Source organism: Phacochoerus africanus, chromosome 2 (genome assembly GCF_016906955.1).
Source record: "Phacochoerus africanus isolate WHEZ1 chromosome 2, ROS_Pafr_v1, whole genome shotgun sequence".
NCBI classification, from domain to species: domain Eukaryota; kingdom Metazoa; phylum Chordata; class Mammalia; order Artiodactyla; family Suidae; genus Phacochoerus; species Phacochoerus africanus.
The window spans coordinates 121,753,238-121,776,872 of NC_062545.1; the positions used below are offsets into that span (position 1 = coordinate 121,753,238).

Here is a 23,635-nt window from a genome sequence, read left to right on the forward strand (position 1 = left end):
GCCACACTTCATAGCAAAATCAAACTTTTTTCAGAAAAAATAAACAAGAAGCCTCTGAATAGGGTTTTTCTAGCTACGGGTTGCAATTAATTAGTAAATCATGAAATCAATTAAGTGATGCACTGCCTGTCATCATTAAAAACAAAAGCTGCAAGAGAATAAAGTAAAAGAGAATAGGAAATCTCAAGACTGCATCTTAGTAGTATGTATTGTTTTGTGAAGTATTTAATTTTATGCACAAAAGTGTGTACTGGGTTAAGATGGGACATTTTGGATGTTTGAGATACACTGTTCTAAGTCTGCAGTCTTCAAAGAGCAGTCTGAGGAAGACCCTTTTAGGGGTAGGAGAGACCGTCCCTTTCCCGATCACACACACATGTGAGAGACCTTATTTTCTTCATAGGCTTCAACCAAGGCCTTTCTCAATAGAATCAGTGCAGAGTAGTTATGAGAACTCAGTTGTTTTCTTTTAAGACAGATACTGAAGACTTTTCCAAAACTGTAGAACAATTCCACTCTTTTTTTTTTGAAAAAAAGTCACTTAAAATTTAAAAACTCTAGTTATGTTAACCTGTTTACTATTTTTAAACGATTTTAAAAATAACTCTGCCTTAATTACTAATACAGTAAATAGCAATAGAATATAACCCACATAACGACCCTTTATAGAGTTTGCAAAAATTTGAGAACACTTCGTCAGTATGAAACAAAGGACTCCAGACCTGACTCAGGGCAGGTTTAACAAGGCCCCAGGCCTTTCCCGGGAGAACCTAAGCGCCTCCCGCTCCACTGACACGCAGACAGGACGTTCCCTCGGGAATAAGAACAGATCTTGACGAAAATGCGTGGTCTATACGCTTAGGAGATTGGACAAGCACAGGTTCACAGCGCACGCGAAAACTAGTTCACAGAAGGAAAGCAGACTTTTAGCGAATCTTTTGCGACACTGTCGCAATTCGTTGTTTCCGTGCCGTAAAGACAGTCGCGAAGCCACCTCCACTGAAGACAGCAGCGGACGTGCGCGGCAATGGCGGATATGGAGGACCTTTTCGGGAGCGACGTCGACAGTGATGCTGAGCGTAAAGGTGGGTTTGGTTGGGCTTTGGTGGAGGCGACCGTGGCCGGCCTTCTGCGGCGGGAGCCAGACAGCAGTCCAGTTCCGGTTGTGCGAACGCTCGGGCGCTGAGGGCGAGTGGTAGCACTTCCTCCACTCCTGCCTTAGCGCTCCCTGCACTCCCAGCGGTGCCAGCCTACCCTGGAGGACTGGAGTGAAGGGACAGACGCAGAGCGTGCGCCTCGAGGCTCTTGGTGTCCGTGAAGCAAGCTGGGCATGTGGAGCGAAGGGGGCGCGGGGCAGGGATGGAGGCCCGGTGAGCTAGCACAGCCAGAGAAGGAACCTCGGAGCCCTGCTGTGTCCTGCCTTGCACCGGCCAGCGCAGAGTAAGGGCAGTTGTAAATGAATGGAAATTAGGTCTTCAGGAATATGGGAATAGGCCGGACGAATTTTTAGAGGGGCTCAGATGCTCTCCTGAAAGGAAACCAGAGCGTGGCGTGATGGGGAGTTTGAGATGTCTGGATGAGAAGATTGGGAAGGATACCGGGGTAGGGCATTACTTGCAGAAAATAATGTGTTCTCCGAGAATCTGTGCAGAAACTCTAGAATTTGTCTGTGATATTAAACTTGGGGAACATATGAGCTCTGTGTTTGGAGGGAAAGGATGAAGGATTTGTTGATGAAATGAATTAATGAATGTAGGTTTATTGTGCAAGGAAGTCTTTCTGGCACAAAGACTGGCTATTTGAGTTTGAAATAGTAATAGGAGGTCTTTGAAGCGAGAAGGGGCCCAGGAACAAGTTCAGCATTCTTAAAACTCGCTAAGCTCAAAGTACTGTATCTACTTTTTTCCTTAGCATAGTGCTTGTTGTGGTTGTTTTTTTTCTTTCTCTGACTCCAATTTATTCATACTTTTTATAATCAGGGGAGCACCAGGTGGAAGTCTAGTGTGAGGGCTCTACCAGAATGGGTATCCACAAGGTTCTGGTCAGGATAAGTCTGGAAGTATAGAGCTTTGTGTATTTGTTCCATGTGGTTTGCCAATTTTTTTTTTTCTCTCTTCATCTGTACCTGTCCATATCCCATTCATCCTTCAAGGCACAGATCTGTGTGAACCCTCCCAACTTGCTTCCTTGAAGTTGTTCATTCATTCAGCATTTACAAATCCCCTGTCATGTTCCAGCTGCTTTGCTAGGTGTAGGGGATATAATGATGAAAAGATCATCCCCACCCTACCTCCACCTGACATCAGTACTAATGCATACTTGATACTTGATAAATAATTGGATGGGTAGAAGCAATAGTTAGATGTACTTTTCCGTTGCAAACTCAGTGTGTGGGAAAGTGACATAGGGATGTGGTTGCTTCTCTGGGCTTCATGTTTTACCTTCTTGTAAGCTTATTGCTGCTTTCTTCCATTTTAGTCTTAGATAATAGCACTCTCTAGGATTTACTTCCAAGTCTGTCCTTGAAGGTTGCCTATGGTACTGAAGGTAGTATGGATGTGACAGAGTAACTCCTGTTAGATCAGCATATTTCATTATTTCCCTGGGCTAAGACAGATGTAGAAAATGACTATACCTGACAGATTTCTTGGTATAACAGTGGATAGAGTTCCTACCTAGGCCCAGTGTGTTTCTTTCATGTATAAATGTGCCAGGTCTTTCATTTCTTTCAACAGTGTTTTCTAGTTTTTATTGTATGAGTCCTGTACTTCCTAGGTTCAATTTATTCCTAGGTATTTCATTTTGTATACTGTTGCAAGTGGAATTGTTTCTTAATTTCATTTTTGGATTGTTCATTGTTAGTGTATAGAAATACAATTGATTTTTGTATGCTAATCTTGTGTCCTGCAACCTTGCAGAATGTCTTACTTCTAATAGTTGTTTGGTGTGTGTGTGTGTGTGTGTGTGTGTGAATTCTGTAGGATTTTCTGCAATAATACTATGTCATCTGCGAATAGAGAGAGTTGTTACTTCTTCCTTTTCAATTTGGATGCCTTTTCTTTTTCTTGCCTAATTGCTCCAGCTAGAACTTTCTGTAGAATATTGAATGGAAGTGATAAGAATGGACATCTTTATCTTGTCCCTAATCTTGGGAAAAAGCACCATGCCTTCACCATTACATATGATACTAGCTGTGGGTTTTTTGTAGATGCCCTTTATCAGCTTGATGAAATTTCTCTTCCTAGTTTGTTGTTGTCGTGAAAGGGTGTTGGATGTTGTCACATGTCTCTTCTACGTCATTTACAATGATCAAAATTTTTTCCATTATTATTTTCTCTACTGTTTTGATTCCCTTCTTTTTTCTATATATTTTTAGTTTTAGTCAACTTTCTTAGTTTTACTCTGGTGACTACAATTAGCATCTTAATTTCTGCCAACCTAGTTTCAGTTAATACCAACTTAACTTCAGTAGTATATAAAACCTTTTTTCCTGTATAGCTCTATACTCTCACCTTTACATTATTGTCACAGATTGCATCTTTGTACAATGTCCAATGACATAGATTTATAATTGTTCTCTGTAATTGTCTAAATTTTAAGTTAAATCTTATCAAAAAGAGGACTAAGCAGAAATATATTATTACTGACTTTTATACTCACCTATCTAGTTATCTTTTTTTTTTTTTTTTTTTGCTTCTTAGCGCCGAATCTGTGGCATATGGAGGTTCCCAGGCTAGGGGTCAAATCAGACCTGCAGCTGCCAGCCTACGCCATAGCCACAGCAACGCAGGATCCAAGCCACATCTGTGACCTGCACCACAGCTCATGGCAATGCTGAATTCCTGACCCACTGAGCGAGGCCAGGAATTGAACCCGCATCCTCATGGATACTAGTCAGATTCGTTTCTGCTGTGCCACAATGGGAACTCCCTAGTTACCTTTAGTGATGTTCTTTATTTCTTCACTTGGATTCAAGTTACTGTTTACTGTCCTTTCATTTCAGCATGAAGGACTCCCTTTGGCATTTCTCGTAGGGTAGGACTACTAGCAACAGACTTAATTTGTTTTTATTGAGGTTAAATTCACATAACATAAAATTTACCATTTGGAGGTCCTGCTGTGGCACAGTAGGTTAATGATGTGGCTTGTCTCTGTGGAGGCATCAGTTTGATCCCTAGCCCAGTGCAGTGGGTTAAGGATCTGGTGTTGCTGCACCTGCCGCACATGTCACAGTTTCAGCTTGGATTTAGTCACTGCCACAGGAACTTGCATATGCCACAGCGGCAGCCAAAAAAGAAAAAAAAAATTACCATTTTATTTTATTTTTATTAAGGTATAACTGATATACAACATGATTTGATATTTGTATACATTGTGAAATGATCACCACAGAAAGTCTCCTTAACATCCATCGCTATACATAGTTACAGTTATTTTTTCCTGTGGTGAGAACTTTTAAAATCTACTCTTATAAACTTTCGAATATCTAGCACAGTATATTAACCATAGTTTTCATGCTGTATACTACATCCCCATGACTTATTTTATAACTGGTTATTGATACTTATAGACTCCCTTCACCCATTTTCCTACCTCTCTTCTCTTCCCCCAGCCTCTGGAAACCATCAAGCTATTCTCTTTATCTGTGAGCTTTGTTTTTTGGTTTTTGGATCCCACATGTAACTGAGATCATACAGTCTTTGTCTTTCTCTCTCTGACCTATTTCATTTAGCATAATGCCCTCAAGATCCATCCATGTTGTCATAAATGGCAAGATTTCTTTATTACAGTTGAATAACATTGCATTGTGCATATATACCATATTTATAGTAGCACGAATAATGTTTTATTGTATATATACACCACATTTTCTTTATCCATTTATCTGTAGATGGACATTTAGATTGTTTTCATATCTCAGCCTTTGTAGATAATGCTGCAGTGAACATAGGTGTGCACATGTCTTTTCAAATTAGTGTTTTTATATTCTTTGGATAAATACCCAGAAGTGAAATAGCTGGATCATATGGTAGTTCTATTCTTTTTTTGAAGCATTTCCATAATGTTTTCCATAGAGACTGCAACAGTGTTCAAGTGTTCCCTTTTCTCCTCTTCTTCTCCAACACTTGTTATTAATTATCTTTTTGATAATAGGCTTTCTAACTGTGGTATTGATTTGCATTTCTCTGCTGATCAGTGATATTCAACTTCTTTTCATGTACCTGTTGGCCATCTCTGTGTCTTTTTTTGTGTGGTGGGGGCAATGTTTGTTCAGGTTTCTGCTCATTATTTATTTATTTTTGCTGTTGAATAATTTGAGTTCTTTATAGAATCCCTTATCAGATATATGATTTGCAAATATTTTATCCCATTCAGTAGATTGTGTTTTCATTTTGTTGATAGTTTGCTTTGCTGTGTAGAAGCTTTTTAGTTTGATGTAATCACACTTGTTTATTTTTACTTTAGTTGTCTTTGTTTTTGGTGGCAAATCTAAAAAATAATCAAGACCAGTGTCACAGAGCTTACTGCTTACTATGTTTGCTTCTAGGAACTTTATAGTTTCAGGTCTAAATTTTAGCCTAATCCATTTAGTTAGTTTTTGTGTATGGTATAAGATATTGGTCCAGTTTCATTCTTTTGCATGTTACTCTGCAGTTTTCCTAACACCATGTATTGAAGAAACTGTCCTTCCCCACTGCATAGTCGTAGCTTCTTTGTCATAAATTAATTGACCATGTATGTGTGGGTTTACTTATCAGCTCTTAATTCTGTTTGATTTATGTGTTAATTTTTATGCCAATATCATACTGTTTTGATTACTATAGGTCTGTAATACAATTTGAAATCAAGGGCATTGATGCCTCCAGCTTTATTCTTTTTTCTCAAGATTGCTTTTACTGTTTGGGATTTCTTTCTTTCTTTTTTTAAAAATGAGTTTTATTTTTTCCATTGTAGTTTGTTTACAGTGTTCTGTCAATTTTCTACTGTACACCAAAGTGACCCAGTCACACATACATATACATATAGTCTTTTTCTCACATTATCCTCCATCATGCTCCATTACAAATGACTAGGTATAGTTCCATGCGCTATACAGCAGGATCTTGTTGCTTATCTACTCCAAATGCAATAGTTTGCATCTGTTAACCCCAGACTCCCAGTCCATCCCACTCCCTCCTGCTCCCCCTTGGCAACCACAAGTCTTTTCGCCAAGTCCATGAGTTTCTTTTCTGTGGAAAGGTTCATTTGTGCCATTTAGTAGATTCCATATATAAGTGATATCATATGGTATTTGTCTTTCTCTTTCTGACTTAATTTCACTCAGTATCAGAGTCTTTAGTTCCATCCATGTTGATGTAAATGGCATTATTTTGTTCTTTTTTATGGCTGAGTAGTATTCCATTGTGTATATATACCACATCTTCTTAATCCACTCATCTGTCGATGGACATTTAAGTTGTTTTCATGTCTTGGCTATTGTGAATATTGCTGCAATGAATATATGGGTGCATGTGTCTTTTTCAAGGAAAGTTTTGTCCAGATATATGCCCAAGAGTGGGATTGCTGGGTCATGTGGGTAGTTCTATATTTAATTTTCTGAGGTACCTCCATACTGTTTTCCATAGTGTTTATACCAATTTACATTCCCACCAACAGTGTAGGAGGGTTCCCTTTTCCCCACACCCTCTCCAGCATTTGTTATTTGTTGACTTAATGATGGCCATTCTGACATGTGTGAGGTGAAACATCATAGTAGTTTTGATTTGCATTTCTCTAATAATCAGGGATGTTGAGCATTTTTTCATATGCTTGTTGGTCATCTGTTTATCTTCTTTGGAGATATGTCTACTCAGGTCTTTTGCCCATTTTTCAGTTGGGTTTTTTGCTGTTGAGTTGTTTGTATATTTTAGAGATTAAACCCTTGTCAGTTGCATCATTTGAAACTATTTTTTCCCATTCCATAGATTGTCTTTTTTTTTTTTTTTCCTTTAATGGTTTCCTTTTGCTGTGCAAAAGCTTGTCAGTTTGATTAGGTCCCATTGGGTTTTTTTTTCTTTTGCTTTTATTTCTGTTGCCTTGGGAGACTGACCTAAGAAAACATTTTTAAGGTTGATGTCAGAGAATGTTTTGCCTATGTTCTCTTCAAGGAGTTTGATGGTGTCTTGTCTTATGTTTAAGTCTTTAACCATTTTGAGTTTATTTTTGTGTATGGTGTGAGGGTGTGTTTATTTGGGATTTCTGTGGTTCCATATAATTTAGGGTTCTTTGTTCTAGTTTTGTGAAAAATGCCACTGAAATTTTAATAAGGATTGCTTTGAATCTGTAGATTGCTCTTGGTAGTGTAGACATTTTAACAATATTGATTCCTCTAATCCATGAACATGGAATACCTTTCCATTTACTCATGTCTTTAATTTCTTTCATCAGTGTCTTAAAGTTTTCAGTGTACAGGTCTTTCACCTTTTTGGTTAAATTTATTTCTAAATATTTTATTCATTTTGATACAGTTGTAAATGGGATTTTTTTCTTAATTTCTTTTTCTGAGAGATTATTAGTGTGTAAAAACACACTGTATGTTGATTTTATGTCCTGCAACTTTACTGAATGTATTTATTAGTTCTAACAATTTTTTTCAGTGGAGTTTTTAGGGTTTTCTATATATAATATCATGTCATCTGCGTATAGTGACAGTTTTATGTCTTTTCAATTTGCTTGCTGAATATGCCATTTTTAAGTGAACAAGTCAGTGGTATTTAGTACCTTTAAAATGTTGTTCAGGAATTCCTGTTGTAGCTCAGTGGGTTAAGAACCCGACCAGTATCTATGAGGATGTGATTTCGATCCTGGCCTCACTCAGTGGGTTAAAGGTTCAAACATTGCCATGAGCTGTGCTGTAGATCCCAGACACAGTTTGGATCTGGTGTTGCTGTGGCATAGACTGGCAACTGTAGCTCTGATTCGACCCCTAGCCTGGGAACTTACATATGCCACAGGTGCTGTCCTAAAAAGAAAAAAAATAAAGTGTTGTTCAGCCACTACCTCTATCTAGTTCTGAAACACTTTCATAATTCAAAATAAAGTGCCATACCCATTAAGCAGTTACTTGCCATTTGCTCCTTTTGCTAGTCCCTGTCACTACCAGTCTGCTTAAATTCTATGCCTATGGGTTTACCTTTTCTGGACATTTCATATGGAATCATACAATATGTGGCCTTTTGTGTCTTACTTCTGTCTTTTACCATCATGTTTTTGAAGTTTATCCACACTGTAGTATCAGTATATTTCATTTAAATGACTGAATAATATTCTGCTCTATGTGTATATCACAATTTGTTTATCTGTTTAACCATCGATGGACATTGGGTTGTTCCCATCTTTTGGCTATTTGAATAGTGATGCTGTGAACATATCACAAGTATTTGTGTACAAGTATTTGTGTGAGTGGCTGTTTTCAGTTCTTTGGGGTATGTATGTAGGCGTGGAACTGCTGAGTCATATGATAATTCTTTGCTTTAATTTTTGAGGAATAACCAAACCATTTTTTTATAGCAACTGGACCACTTTACATTACCACCAGCAATGTTTAAGTGTTCTATTTCTTAACATCCTTGCCAGTACTTTTTATTTTCCCTCTCTTAAAAAAAAAAAAATACAGCCTTCCCTGTTGATGTCAGGTGATGTTTCGTTGTGATTTTAATTTGCACTCCTAATGGCTAATGATGTTGGGCATCTATTCATGTACTTGTTTCATTTGTATATCCATGGAGAAATTTGTATCCAAGTCTTTTGTCCATTTTTTAAATGCATTGTTTTTGTCTTTTTGTTTGGAGTTGTAAACATCCTTTTTATATTTTGGATGCTATACTATAAGTATGTACATGTTTTATCTTCTCCCATTCTGTAGGTTGTTTTTTCACTTTCTTGGTAATGTTCTTTCTTGCATAAAAGCTTTTCATTTTGAGGAAGTCCAGTTTATCTTTTGTTGGTTGCTCAGTTATAAGGATTTATTTCATTTTTAAAGGATAATTTTGCTGGATATAGATTCTTGGTTGAGAGTGTTTCTTTGAGCACTTTGAGTATTTAACCCCAGTGTCTCCAGGTTCTTATGGTTTCTAATGAGAAATCAGCTGTCCTTAATGAGGCTCTCTTTTATGGGACATGTTGCTTCTTTTTTGCTCCTTTCAGGATTCTTTCTTTGTGTTAAGACGGTTTGATAATGATATGTCTAAATGTGGGTCTCTTAACTTTATCCTACTCAGTATTCATTGAACAACTTGGATGTGTATGTTCATGTCTTTCATCAAATTTGGAAAGTTTTTCTTCCTGTCCCTTTCTCTTCTCCTGGAACTTTCACTGTACATTTATTGGTACACTTGCTGGTACCCTACAAGTCTTTTAGACTCCTTCATTTTTCATTATTTTCTCTTTTTGTTCATCAGATTGGATAATCTCAATTGACCTATCTTAAATTTTACTGATCTTTCTTCTTCCTACTCACATCTGCTGTTTAGCCCCTTTGGTGAAGTTTTTATTTCAGTTATTGCACATTTTAATTCCAGAATTTCTGTTCAGTTCTTCTTCTTTTTAAAAAAAATCATTTTACAGCTACACCCCTGGCATATGGAAGTTCCCAGGCTAGGGGTCCAAGTGGAGCTATAGCTGCTACAGCCTACACCACAGCCACAGCAAAAAATGTGGGATCCAAGCTGCATCTGCAACCTGCACCAGAGTTCAGGCAATGCTGGATCCTTAATCCACTGAGCGAGGCCAGGGCCTGCGTCTTCATGGATACCAGTTGGGTTCATTACCACTGAGCCACGACAGGAACTCCTGTTCAGTTCTTTTTTCTAATATCTGTCTTTTTATTGATATTCTCTATTTGGTAAGAAATCATTTTCATTGTCTGAACTTCTTCAGGGACATCTTCTGGCCTTTTTTCCTATCTATGGACCGTGCTTCCTTGTTGTTTGTGTGTGTGTGTGGGGGGACTTAGAATTTTTTTTGAAAAATGGGCATTTTGAATAGTATTACATGGCAACTCAGAACAGCACAATCTTCCCTCCCCCATGGCCACCAATTTATTTTCCTGTTTGTTGTAGTAATTATTGTTTAGTGACTCTTTTGAACTAATTTTGTAAAGTCTGCCATCTTTGTTGTGTGTGGACACTGTCTTCTTTTTTCCATTAGCTTAGTGGTCAACTAGTGATTGGATAGAGATTTTCCTAAATGCAAAAAAAAGAAGCAATAACTAAAACTCACAGATCGTACAGATTGCCTCTGTGTGTGTATGTTTTAGGGCCTGCTTTCAACACTCAACCAGACAATTTACAACCTACCTTTGCCTTCATTTTCTAGCACAGAGCCTGAAGGTCAGCCAGAGGTGAGAGCCTAGCGCTTTCTCAGTTCTTTCTTGAGCATGTGCACAGCCCTGGGCAAGATTGTGGCTCACTATATCTCTAAGAATATGTGAGAACTTTTAAAAGCTCTTATTCCCTGTATTATGTCATTCCTCGGCCTTTTCTCTCAAGCTTTAGGGTTAGTCTATTGTTTGCTCCAACTGTTATCCATTGTCCAAGGTGGAGGCAACTAATACATTGCCTGTAAATGTTTTTGACACACTCTCCCAGGTAGCTGCCTCAGCCACAAGAGAATTACAAGTTAGGTGAGATAAAGTCAATCTCTTTGAGTTAGCCCCCTCAGTGATCCACCAGACAGATCAAAACTAACAGCTATGATTCTTTGTAAATGAGATGCCTTTTGTTCCCTCCAGAGTCGGTATGTGCACCAGAAATTTAGACTGTTATCTTCAAGGTACCATTGAGCCAGGGAGTGGGTTGAGTAGGGAGGGACCAGAGTAAGTTAAAGCATCGCAAAGTTCTATTTTCTTATTGAGATTCAGCATTTTTTCCCCCTTGTTAAGCATTCCTCTAGTTGTTCCAACTTAGTTTCCAGAGTAAAATCTAAGAAAATAGATTCTAACAGTTTTTGAATTTTTTTTCATTGCTTTGATGTTGGGATGGACTTTTAATGTTCTGCCTTTTTTTAATTTACATTGCCTTGTGTTTACATGACCCCATAGATTCAGATTCTGGATCAGAGTCGGATTCTGATCAAGAGAATGTTGCTTCTGGCAGTAATGCTTCTGGAAGTGAAAGTGATCAAGATGAAAGAGATGATTCAGGAAAACCAAGTAATAAGGAACTGTTTGGTGATGACAGCGAGGATGAGGGAGCTTCTCATCATAGTGGGAGTGATAATCACTCTGAAAGATCAGACAATAGATCAGAAGTTTCTGAACGATCTGACCATGAAGACAATGACCCCTCAGATGTAGATCAGCACAGTGGATCAGAAGCCCACAATGATGATGAAGATGAAGGTCATAGATCAGATGGAGGGAGCCATCACTCAGAAGTGGAAGGTTCTGAAAAAGCACATTCAGATGATGAAAAATGGGGCGGAGAAGATAAAAGTGACCAGTCAGATGATGAAAAGATACAGAATTCTGATGATGAGGAGAGGGCCCAAGGATCTGATGAAGATAAACTGCAGAATTCCGATGATGATGAGAAAATGCAGAACACAGATGATGAAGAGAGGCCTCAGCTTTCAGATGATGAGAGACAACAGCTGTCTGAGGAAGAGAAGGCTAATTCCGATGATGAACAGCCAGCAGCTTCTGATAATGATGATGAGAAACAGAATTCTGATGATGAAGAGCGGCCACAGATGTCTGATGAGGAGAAAATGCAAAATTCTGATGATGAAAGGCCACAGGGCTCGGATGAAGAACACAGGCATTCAGAGGATGAAGAGGAACAAGACCATAAATCAGGTAATATATTTATGAGAACCAAAGTGGATTAATAGAAGCATCCAGATACTGCAGGGGCTTATGTATTCTTTTCACATTCCCACTGCATTATTTTTTCCTCCACTGTTTTTTCTCTTCTGTCCCTCCATTTCAACCTTTTCTAATTCTGTACATTTTTGCTTGTAAACATTTTCCTAATCCATTTATTTTTCTGTCTATTCCCCTTCCATTTGATTGATGATAAATGGAGAAGAAAAAAAAATTTAAAGAGAACAAAAAGATGTATAATGCTAAAGTAGGGAGTTCCCATCATGGCTCAGTGGTTAACAAATCCGACTGGGAACCATGAGGTTGCGGGTTCAATCCCTGGCCTCTCTCAGTGGATTAAGGATCTGGCATTGCTGTGAGCTGTGGTGTAGGTTGCAGACGCGGCTTGGATCTGGCGTCGCTGTGGCTCTGGGGTAGGCCAGCGGCTGCAGCTCCAATTAGACCCCTAAGCCTGGGAACTTCCATATGCCATGGGTGCAACCCTAGAAAAGGCAAAAAGACAAATAATGATAATAATAATAAAAATAAAATAGCTAGATAATGAATAGAGTTCCATTTTTGTGGGTAACTAAAGAGCATACCTCAGGTGAGAATAGATTTCCTTGGGGTTAAAAAAACAATACCATTGAAATGCCCCCACAGGGTAGCTAAACTGAGGTGTGAGCAGCAGGTTCCAGCTCAGTTTTTCTGAGATCCAGAATTTCATCCTTGAGGGCCCAAGGAGTTTACCCAACCTAATTAAATTCACAGGAAAATAACTTAAAAAATTGAATCGCGGAGTTCTCATCGTGGTGCAGTGGTTAACGAATCCGACTAGTCACCATGAGGTTGCGGGTTCGGTCCCTGCCCTTGCTTAGTGGGTTAACGATCCGGCGTTGCTGTGAGCTGTGGTGTAGGTTGCAGACGCGGCTCAGATCCCTCATTGCTATGGCTCTGGCGTAGGCCGGTGGCTACAGCTCTGATTCGACCTCTAGCCTGGGAACCTCCATATGCCGCGGGAGCGGCCCAAGAAATAGCAAAAAGACAAAAAAAAAATTGCATCGCAAAATTGTTTGTTTCAAGTGGATCAATTATTTCTCTCTTACCATTATATCCTTTCCTTCGGGGGTAAAATCTACATTGAATGCCGAATTATAACAACCTGGAGGTTGTCTAGGGAGTATAACATCCAGAAAATGAAAACACAGATGATCTCAATGAGTTGTGATATCCTGACACATGCATCTTTATCCTGGGGAAATGTGCTTGGGTCAGAACTTTTATTCCATAGAGAAAGAAGGAAACACAAAGCTTCTGGACCCCCTTTTCTAATAGCCATTTGAACTGTTCTTCTTAATCCAGCATATTCTTCATATGGAATATTAAAACAATTAGACATCTTGTTTCTTTGTATTTATGTTACTTTGATTAGGTTGGAAGTCTTCCTGACGTATCATCTGGATTGCTTCATTTTTATAGGTGATTGATTATAATTACATATTGATCCTATCTTCCTAGAGAGCTGCAGTATGGAGGGAAGGGGGGTTTTCCCCCATAAAGCATACTCAGGATAGTGTTCATGACCACATTTTGGCTTTATTTGGGAGAGCAGGTCAGAAAATGGACATAGATGGACATAGATCTATATAGACTATAGGACTGCAGTAAGTATTCAATAACTAGTTCTGGGTGGAGTTATTTGTACTATGACCAGAATCATTAAGAATCATTGTGCACTACTTCCCTAATACTAGTAGACTAATGTAAATCTAGGATTGTAGTAGGGATCTTGTAGTTGATCATCCTGCTTAAAACTCTTAACTAGTTCTGCAGTGGTTCAGTTGATTTTCTTATAAGTTTCAGTACTGCTTTTCTCATTCTCCCAAGTTTTTCTGCTTACAGCAACCAGTGTTCCTTTTATTAATTTCATTTTAAAACTCATTACAGTAAGCTGATTTCTGTGGGTATATGTACAGTTCTATTATGTTAATGCATGTATTGATTTGTGTTATCATCACCACGGTCAAGATACAGAATAGTTTTATTACCCTAGAAAACTCATGCTATTCCTTTTGCAGTCATATCCCTCTCTACCTGTGATCCCTGACAGCTGCTGATCTGTTTTGTCACTATAGTTTTGTGTTTTGGGGAATGTGGTCTTATAAATGGAATTATACAGTATGTAACCTTCTTCCTTTCCCTTAGGTTCTTTCACTTAGTGTAATGCACTTGGGATTCAGCCAAATTGTTACATGTATCAGTAGTTCATTCTTACTTATTATAGAGTAGTTTTCTGTTTTATGGGTGTACCACAGTTTGTTCATCACCAATGTTGCTTCTAAAACACCGAATTCAAAACAATATGACTGTGATTATGCAGAACCTCTAATTCTACTCTTACAGAATCTGCAAGAGGCAGTGATAGTGAAGATGAAGTTTTACGAATGAAACGCAAGAATGCAATTGCATCTGATTCAGAAGCGGATAGTGACACTGAGGTACCAAAAGGTACTCCAATTACACCCTTTATATATCTGTATTTCCATCTTTCTGTATTTAACTGTAGTCATATCCCTAACCCTGGCATTTTCCCAAGACTGTAAGACCTACAGGAAAGGATGTGGCTATGTTTAGTGTACACAGGGAAGTTGTACAGATATGAGAAACTGCTCACACTTAATTAGAAGAAACTGCTTCATTTATAGTCAGAATGAATCTCATGTTGAGGGGCTGAGGCTCTGATGGAGGTGGCAGTGTCCATTTTCCAGTTTGAATAATGACAGTCCTCGGGCAGCTTGTTCTTGTGGTCTTAATAAGTTAATATCAAATGAAGAACCCAATTTTTTTTTTTTTTGTCTTTTTAGGGCCACACCCATGGCATTTGGAGGTTCCCAGACTAGGGGTTGAATCGGAGCTGTAGCTGCCTGCCTACGCCACAGCCACAGCCACAGCAGTGTGGGATCCGAGCCACATCTGCAACCTACGCCACATCTCACAGTGATGCTGGATCCTTAACCCACTTAGCAAGGCCAGGGATCGAACCCGTGTCCTCATGAATTCTGGTCGGATTCATTAACTGCTGAGCCACGATGGGAACTCCAAGAACCTGATTCTTCAAGCTATGGTTTAGATGAAGAGTTAATAAAAACCCAGTGTTAGGTAAAGTAGGTTTGTTATAAGGATAAAAGATCCACCTATTCATCTCTACGCATGGCTGCATTTCAAATAGCAAATTACTAAACAATAAAGACGTTGTATAAAAGTTTTAGCAAACATAATTTTGATAGTTTGGTTTTGCACAACTGATAATGTGCTGAATGGCAGTTAGGCATTAATGTTAAATAGCTTATATAAATTATCATAAGTAACAGTATAACTAAAGCAAACATTTAGAGAATCAACTAGAGAGAAAAAGAGAGTACTGGACAGAACCGTAAACTCTGGGATTAACTTAAATATCTTTGGATCTATAGCTAGTAGTTTTGTGCATGGACTTTGGAATCTCTGTGGTTCTACTTTCCAACTATATGATTTTGGTCAAATTAATTACTATATTTCAGTTTTCTGATCTGTAAGAGGGAGATGATGCTAACCACCTTATAGGTTTGTTGTAAGAATTAAAGGTATTCTTTCATTTTGTTCACATTTATTGAGAATCTGCTTTGTGCTAGTACTGTTCTGTGCACTTAGAATGTAGCAATAATCAAAACAGATAAAGACTTCTTCCTTGTAGAACCCACATTCTGGTGGGGTCAGGGTAGGGTAGGGAGAGTGATAATAATACAATAGGTGAATATAGTGTGTTAGGTGGTGATAAGACCTAGTAAGGAAATAGTCAAGAGGGGACATGAGAGTGTTGGTGGGTAGGGTTATAGTTTTGGTGATTTGTTGTTGTTGTTGTTGTTGTTATTAGCCATGCCTGTGGCATGTGGAAGTTCCTGGGCCAGGGATGGACAACAGCAGATGTTTAACCAGCTGGGCCACCAAGGAATTCCATATTGTTTTGGTGGTTTTTATCGTATAGATGAACTTGCTGATACTGTGGTTTTCCTTCTTCCTCCTCCTCTCTTTCTCTTTTTCTTTTCCTTTTTTTCCATTTTTGGCCTCCCTGCAGCATATGGAGTTCCCTGGCCAGGGATCATATCTGAGCTGCAGTCACAACCAAAACTGCAGCTGTGGCAACACCAGATCCCTAACCCACTGTGCCAGGCTGGGGGTTCAACCTGCACACCAGCACTCCCAAGACACCACTGATCACATTGCACCACAGCGGGAACTCTTCCTGCTCTTCTTTCTAAAAAAAATTAAGACTATTTTTTTTAGAGCAACTTAAAGTTTACAGAAAAATTGGAAGGTAGAGATTTCTCATGTACCCGCTGCCTCCACACATGCATTGCCTTCCCCATTATCAGCGTCTCTCACCAGAGTTAGGGTTTGTTACAATTGATGAACCTACATTGACACATTGTAATCACCCAAATCCATGGTTCACTTCTTGGTATTGTATATTCTGTGGGTTTGGAAGAATGAGTGATGATATGGATCCATGATTGTCTTATATAGAATAGTTCCACTCTCCTAAAAATTCTCCGTGCTGTCTGTTCATCCTTTCCTCCTGCCTAACCCCTGGCAACCACTGATCTTTTTACTGTCTCCATAGCTTTGCATTTTCCACAATGTCATATAGTTGGAATCAAATAGTATGTAGCCTTTTTAGATTGCTTCTTTCACTTAGTAATATACATTTACATTTCCACCATGTCTTTCATAGCTTAATAGCTCATTTCTTTTTAGCACAGAGTGATAGAGGCAAACATTGTTTTATTGCACTTACTTTATTATGCTTCTTAAGACATTACATATTTTACAAATTGAAAGTTTGTGGTAACCCTATGGCAGTGTGTTGGAGCCAATTTTTCAAGCATTTGCTTGCTTTGTATCTCACATTTTGGTAATTCTTGTGATATTTCAAACCCTCCACCAGCAAGAAGATTGGTCTTTCGAAGTCAGTGTACCATTTTGCATTCCCACCATTAGTGAATGAGAATTCCTGTTGCTCCACATTTTTTTGTCAGCATTTGGTGTCAATAGGGTTCTGAATTTTGGTCCTTCTAATAGGTTGCCTCTTCGTTTTCAATGATCTGTCCTTCACTTTGTCAGATCAGTTACTGAGACAAAGTGAAGGTAATTCACTCTCACAGTTTATCCTAGACCATGGCATTACCAATAATCATAATTCTTCTATAATCTCAGTTTTAAATAGCCTACTTTCTGATCCCCTTTCCATCTTTCTATCACCCTCTCTACTATGCCATCTTGTTTTATTGGTTTATGATAGAGTGTTATTGTTATTGTTTTGCCTTTACCTGGATGAAGTTCTGCCTGAGAGGAGGGGGATCTGGATAGACATGGACCTGTAATTTTAGAACCTGAGGGACTATGTAGAGAATATGCCTGTGTGGAGTTCTTAAGCCCCAGATTTGCATATATACACTGTAGGAGGATATTTAGGCTCCTGGGTAATAAAAGGAAGTGGAAGAACAAGGCTTTGTAGTAAGTGAAGGGAGAAAGGAGTATGTCCTGTGCAGCTTTGCCCTTCACTGGATCTGCCCACTTCCCTCTCCACAGACACTCAAGTCAGATCTTTGAGAGCCAGGCTAAGAGCTTTGTTTGCGTGGTTTCCAGGTATCTGGTTGAGAAGCCTTGGGAACATGTTGAAGTGATAGCTCTGGAAAATCATTATTGTAGATATTAATACTCTGCACTTTTCCTCTGTTGAAGATAATAATGGAACCATGGATCTGTTTGGAGGTGCAGATGATATATCTTCAGGGAGTGATGGAGAAGATAAACCACCCACTCCAGGACAACCTGTTGTAAGTAAAATTAGCAATGTGAGCTGAGGAGAGAACTAAGTGTCTCTCTTATGCTGAGAAGAGGAAGTTGATAACTGAATTGCAATATGAAAATACAGTGAAGAGATGACTTTCTCAGTTATGTAGGAAACTCTTGGTTATAAGGAGGAGTAGAAATAACTGCCTTGGCACACGCATCCATGGAATAATACTCAACAGTAAAAAGGATTTAACTATTGGTAAGTGGAAAATTTGAAGTTCCAGGGAATTAGGCTGAGTTAGAAAAAGCCAAACCCCAAAAGGTCGCATTCTGTATAAATCCACTTATATGACATTCTTGAAATGACAGAATTATAGAAATGGAGAAGGGATTAATGGCAGTCTGAGATCAAGGAGGGATGAGGGGAAGAGCAAGTGGATTTGGCTGTGAGAGGGCAGCGTGGATATCAGTGGTGATGGAAATGTTCTTTATCTGCGTGTATCAGGGTCAGTTTCCTGGTTGGAATACTGTAGTTTTGCAAGATGTTAGGGGTAAGAAAAAACAGAGAACCGCCCAGCATGCAATTGGTGCCTCACTGTAAGAGACTAGATTGCACGGACCTATAAGTTGAGACCCACTGATTTAAATGTTTTTCTTGTTCATGCCAACAGTGTGTTGTGTTGATAATCTTCAATTTTAATTAACAGAATGACTTCATATTGAAGTGTTGATTAAATTCGCATGTCTGTAGGTGAATATGTGAAAGACAGATTTATCATGAAAGAGATGTTTTCTTTTTTTGGTGCTTTCAGACTGATCTTGTTTTCCACGATGCTTTGGGGGAGTTGGTTGGTAGGGGTGGATATTAGCCCTAAGGCCATGCTCATTATACTTCTTACCTGCCTAAGTAATTAAAGTGTGGAAGTTGAGCTAGACCACCTCCAAGGTCACTCAAGCTCTAAAATTCTTGATTCTTTTTCTAGGATGAAAATGGATTGCCTCAGGATCAACAGGAGGAGGAGCCAATTCCCGAGACCAGAATAGAAGTAGAAATACCCAAAGTAAATACTGATTTAGGAAATGACTTGTACTTTGTTAAGCTGCCCAACTTTCTCAGTGTAGAGCCCAGGTAAGGGGATTAGTTAATAGTGTTTTTTAATGTGGATGGAAAACTGGTTATGGATCTCTGGAAAAATAAATCAGGTATACTTACCATAGGTAAAGTATGGACTATTGGTAAAAGAGGCTTTAATGTTGTAATTGTTTTTTGCGGTTTGATACTTTCTTGTGAATTAACAGACATCACAAGTCATCACAAGTCTTTCTGTCCAGTAGAGCCCTGAAAAAGCTGAAATTGAGAATGGTGAAATTTGCTGTAGAAACTGCAAATGTCCACTGTGGCAGATCTAGAAAAGCTAATGGTTTTGGACACTTAAACAGTATTGATGAGTATTATTTTCTAAGTAACATGCAAGCTCTTGTGCAATTTAAAAAATTTTCCCTAAGCAAAATAATGTGGAAAGCTAGAGTGTGTGTGGCCTACTCTTTGGAGGACTTATATAAGAATAAAGATTTTGAATATATGGCCTTGCTCTTACTTTATTTCAAGCAACATGTATTAACACCAAATTTCAAGAAGGTGCAGTAATTTGAATACTTCCTTAAAGTTTGATGTTTGACCATTATGATTTTTAATTATTATGATTTTTTAGTATAATAGTATATATTAATAGAGTTATTATATAGCAGTAATACTATTCCTTACGAAATATGATTAATTTGTTTATTTTAAAAACAACTTGTAGACCTTTTGATCCTCAATATTATGAAGATGAATTTGAAGATGAGGAAATGCTGGATGAAGAAGGTCGAACCAGGTTAAAATTAAAGGTACCATTCTGTGCTTTGCTTATTTCTTTTTTTCTTTTATAAAGTAAAACCTGGGGATACTAACTTGAGACTAGAGCTTTCAAAAATGATTTTTTATGTTTCCTGGTTGTTGTTTTTTTTTTTTTTTTTTCTCCACCCATGGCATGTGGAAATTCCTCGGCCAGGGCTTAAACTTGCACCATAGCAGTGACAATGCCGGATTCTTAACCTGTTGTGCCACAAGGGAACTCCTATGTTTCCTGTTTTATCAACAAATTGTCTACCTTTTCTGAATATTTTTTGGAAGAAAATACATAGTTTTTTCTCTGTAAAGTGACAACTTTTCTATCACTTTTCTCACTGTTACACTTTTTTGATACTTTAAAATATATATTAGCTACCTCCTTCAGAATAAGTTGTACTGTGGTTTGGTCTACCTCTCTGTGTACTATGGGTTAAGTTCTGGCAACTTCCTACAAGGGGAAATTCTTCTGGCTCGTTGATCTATGGATAAATCATATACAAAAGGAGAATTTATAACTAGTACCTAACACTTCATCATATGGCTCTCTTTGTATTTTTTCCAATGGTTCTTGTTCACTATTAGGAGAGGTTTTGTTTTTTTTTTTTTTTACTGTGCTAAATTCTTATTAATGCTTCTCTGTGACACCTTGTACTATCTGGTTACCTTTATCCAAGGAGGTCCTCTAATCCTTTAATCAAGGAGGATAGAGGCTTAATCAGACAGTTTTAGAGCTGAGTTGTAGAAAAGAACAATAAACAGTTGATCTCATGATGCTGAAACTGGAGCTATGCATTTTAGATTCTTAAATATGAAGGATTCCCTGTAAATACTTTTTTCCCAGTAGATATTGTACATGGTTTTAAAATATTAAGAAGCAGCACTCTGGCATTCTTAGAATTCAGGGACTGAACTTGTAGAAGAATTCCATCTCTTCAAGTACATAAAGAATCTTGATATGAGGTGATTTCTCTAAAAACACATGGGTTTCCAAAGCTTTTCAGTGAAATTTGACTACTTCTTCCTCTTAATGGAAATGAAGATCAAATGAGAAAGAAAATGGAGATAAACAGGGACCATTAACTTGGTCAATATCACATGATCAATAAATACGGTGGTTAGACTGGTTATTTTTTGTTTTTGTTTTTGTTTTTGTTTTGCTGTCCTTTTCCTTGCTTCCCCACCCCCCAGTCTCCATTAGGTTATTTCATAATATTTTCCCTCAGAACATGTATATCTATTGATTTAGGGTTAGCACTGTGAATTTTTCATGCCTGATTTAGTGCTGCTGGCATTATTCTACTGCTTTTCTTCCCTATCATTTATATAAATTAATGTGATAGTTCCTTATTTATTTACTTTTTATTGATTTTTTTTTCATTTCCACCTTCTATCATGATACATCAGTGAGTGACAATATATCTACCTTTTTTTTTTTCATTTTTGGCTGCCATGTGGCATATCGAGTTCCCAGGCTAGGGATGAGATCTAAGCCAAAGTTGCACCTAAGCTGCAGCTGTGGCAGTGCAGGATCCTTAACCCACTATGCCAGCTGGGGATCAAACCTGGATCCCAGCAACTCCCAAGATGCTGCCAATCTTGTTGCACCACAGTGGGAACTCCTATCTGCAATATTTTAAGACCATATAATACCAGATGCTAGTATAAGCATCAACATTTAGAAATAAATGTTTTATTCTAAAATCCTGGTGCTTAGAATACAAAATGTCAGTGTATAGCAGGCTGTTGTTTTTTAAAACCTTGGTGTGTGATGGAAAATAACCCTGGAACCTTGGTTTCTTGAGTGATATTCTTGAAACTAGGCTGACTTTTTTTTTTTTTTTTTTTTGATGGCCGTACCTGTGGCATGTGGAAGTTGCTGGCCCAGGGATTGAATCCAAGCTACAGCTGCAACAATGCTGGATTCCTTAGCCCACTGCAGTGGGCCAGGGATCAAACCCACACTTCCACAGCGACCTGAGCCACTGCAGTTGGATTCTTAACCTACTGTGCCACAGTGGGAACTCCTAGGCTGACCATTCTTAAAAGAGTCAGCTGGTGGTATAATTAATTCTTTAATGAACAAAGGACCAGGTATAGTTTATGTACCTCTACGAGGTCCTCTGGCTTTAGAAGTACTTTAGTTTGTCTTTCATCCCAGTAGGGTAAAACCTAGCAGTGTATCCTGTCATAGCATCATTATTTGAATCACTTTATAGTAGGAAGCATTTTTCAAAATGATTTTTCAGTTAATTATGGCCCATATGTGTTTTCATATTTATATGTGGCTAACCTATTTTGTATGAGAGGGAAGGCAGGAATGGTGACAGATCATTTTGTTTTGTTTTCTTTATTAAGGAAAATTTTAAACATATACAAATACAGTGAGAATGGTATAATAAGTTCTCATGTACCCATCACTCACTTCAGTGATTGTCAGGCTGGACATCTTGTTTCAACTATGTTCTCCATACCACCTTACTCAGACTCTTTTGAAACAAATCTTAGGTATGACATCATACTTAATTCGTGAATATATATATATATGTGTGTGTGTGTGTGTATGTATATATTTTTTTTGTCTTCTGTCCTTTTTTAGGGCCACACCCACAGAATATGGAGGTTCCCAGTCTTGGGGTCTAATCGGAGCTATTGCTGCCGGCCTACACCACAGCCACAGCAATGCCAGATCCAAGCCTTGTCTGTGACCTACACCACAGCTCATGGCAATGCCGGATCCTTAACCCACTGAGCAAGGCCAGGCATCAATCCTGTAACCTCATGGTTCCTAGTCAGATTCGTTTCCACTGCGCCATGACAGGAACTCCATGAATATTTTTGAGTACTTCAGTCAGCCAGCTTCATAGTTGTTTATTTAGTGAGGAATATAGAAGGAAGAGGGAAAAACTGGAAGGAAATCATTTGCAAAGGCTACAAGTAGCAGAGAAGATCCAGAAAAATCTGACTGGGAGTGAGAGCAGCTGCTTTTTAGGGCTGGTGGTAAGGACATAGGCATAGGAAATCTTGAGCTTAGACCTGTCAATTTTCAAAAGGTTGGCTTTTCTTTGATACCATCTTAATTCACATTTTGTGTATCCCTGTGAGTGTATCCTTTTTTAAATTCTTTACTGTCACTTTATTGGGTTTCCAGGGTGCAGCAGGGATAAACTACATGCATTTAGGCATTCCATATGTGGCTCAGCAGTAATGAACCTGACTAGTTAGTATCCATGAGGACGTGGGTTTGATTCGATCCCTGGCCTCGCTCAGTGTGGGTCAAGGATCCAACATTGCCCTGAGCTGTGGTGTAGGTCATGGACGTGGCTTGGATCCTATGTTGCTGTGGATGTGGTATAGGCTGGCAGCTGCAGCTCCAATTTGACCCCTAGCCCAGACCGCAAATGCAGCCCTAAAAAGAAAGAAACAAAAATTTTTAAAGAATAAACTATGTGCATTTAGTATGCTCTGTTTTCCCAGAAGTCCCATTGAGTTTTTCATTTCAGTAACAGTGATTTTCATTTTGGAAAGCCTTTGAATATTTTTCAAATCTTCCTGGTATTTCTCCCTCCCCTGCCCATTGCCCCATAAATTTAAGGTAAAGTTAGACTGTAAAAACCTGCTCAAACCTAAGTTTTTTTTTTTCATTGGTTGCTGTTTTTTTTCCTTACTTGTATGCGGGGAACTTCCCTACCTCCCTAGGCCAGTAGGCAGAATTTTTTGGTCCCATTTTTATTGAGATTTTAGCTCTGTGAGAGAACCTGCTTTTATAGAGAGTTTTAATTCTAAATTGCTCTCTCATTTGGCGTCAAGCTTTATTTCTTGTCCTTCTAACTCTTACTCTGTCTTAAAAGTTGTAGAGGCTACTACAGATTGAGCATCTGCTCAGTGCTCTTGCCCTGGGCTCCCTCTGTGGTTCTAGCACTAGATGCTCAGAAATGCATTTAAGCATTATTTTTCTTCCTGTTGTTATTTTATCCAACATCTCTATGTGATTAAAATAAGAGGATTTCAGTGTCTGTTTTTTTGTCATTATCTTTGCATGCTAATTTTATGATTATGTGTTCCTT

At 38.4% G+C, this 23,635-nt stretch overlaps 1 protein-coding gene across 2 annotated transcripts in view; it reads left to right on the forward strand.

Annotated features, from left to right (window-relative positions):
- Window positions 1-974: 974 nt before the first annotated feature.
- The window catches only part of LEO1 (LEO1 homolog, Paf1/RNA polymerase II complex component), a 36,764-nt gene continuing 14,103 nt past the window's right edge, over window positions 975-23,635 (forward strand). For both annotated transcript variants that reach the window (XM_047766338.1, XM_047766339.1), the window contains exons 1-6: window positions 975-1,085; window positions 11,081-11,836; window positions 14,246-14,350; window positions 17,624-17,718; window positions 18,661-18,806; window positions 19,483-19,567. In XM_047766338.1, the coding sequence (XP_047622294.1) occupies window positions 1,028-1,085; window positions 11,081-11,836; window positions 14,246-14,350; window positions 17,624-17,718; window positions 18,661-18,806; window positions 19,483-19,567 (1,245 nt within the window). In that variant the 5' untranslated portion in view covers window positions 975-1,027. The remainder of the gene's footprint in view (window positions 1,086-11,080; window positions 11,837-14,245; window positions 14,351-17,623; window positions 17,719-18,660; window positions 18,807-19,482; window positions 19,568-23,635) is intronic.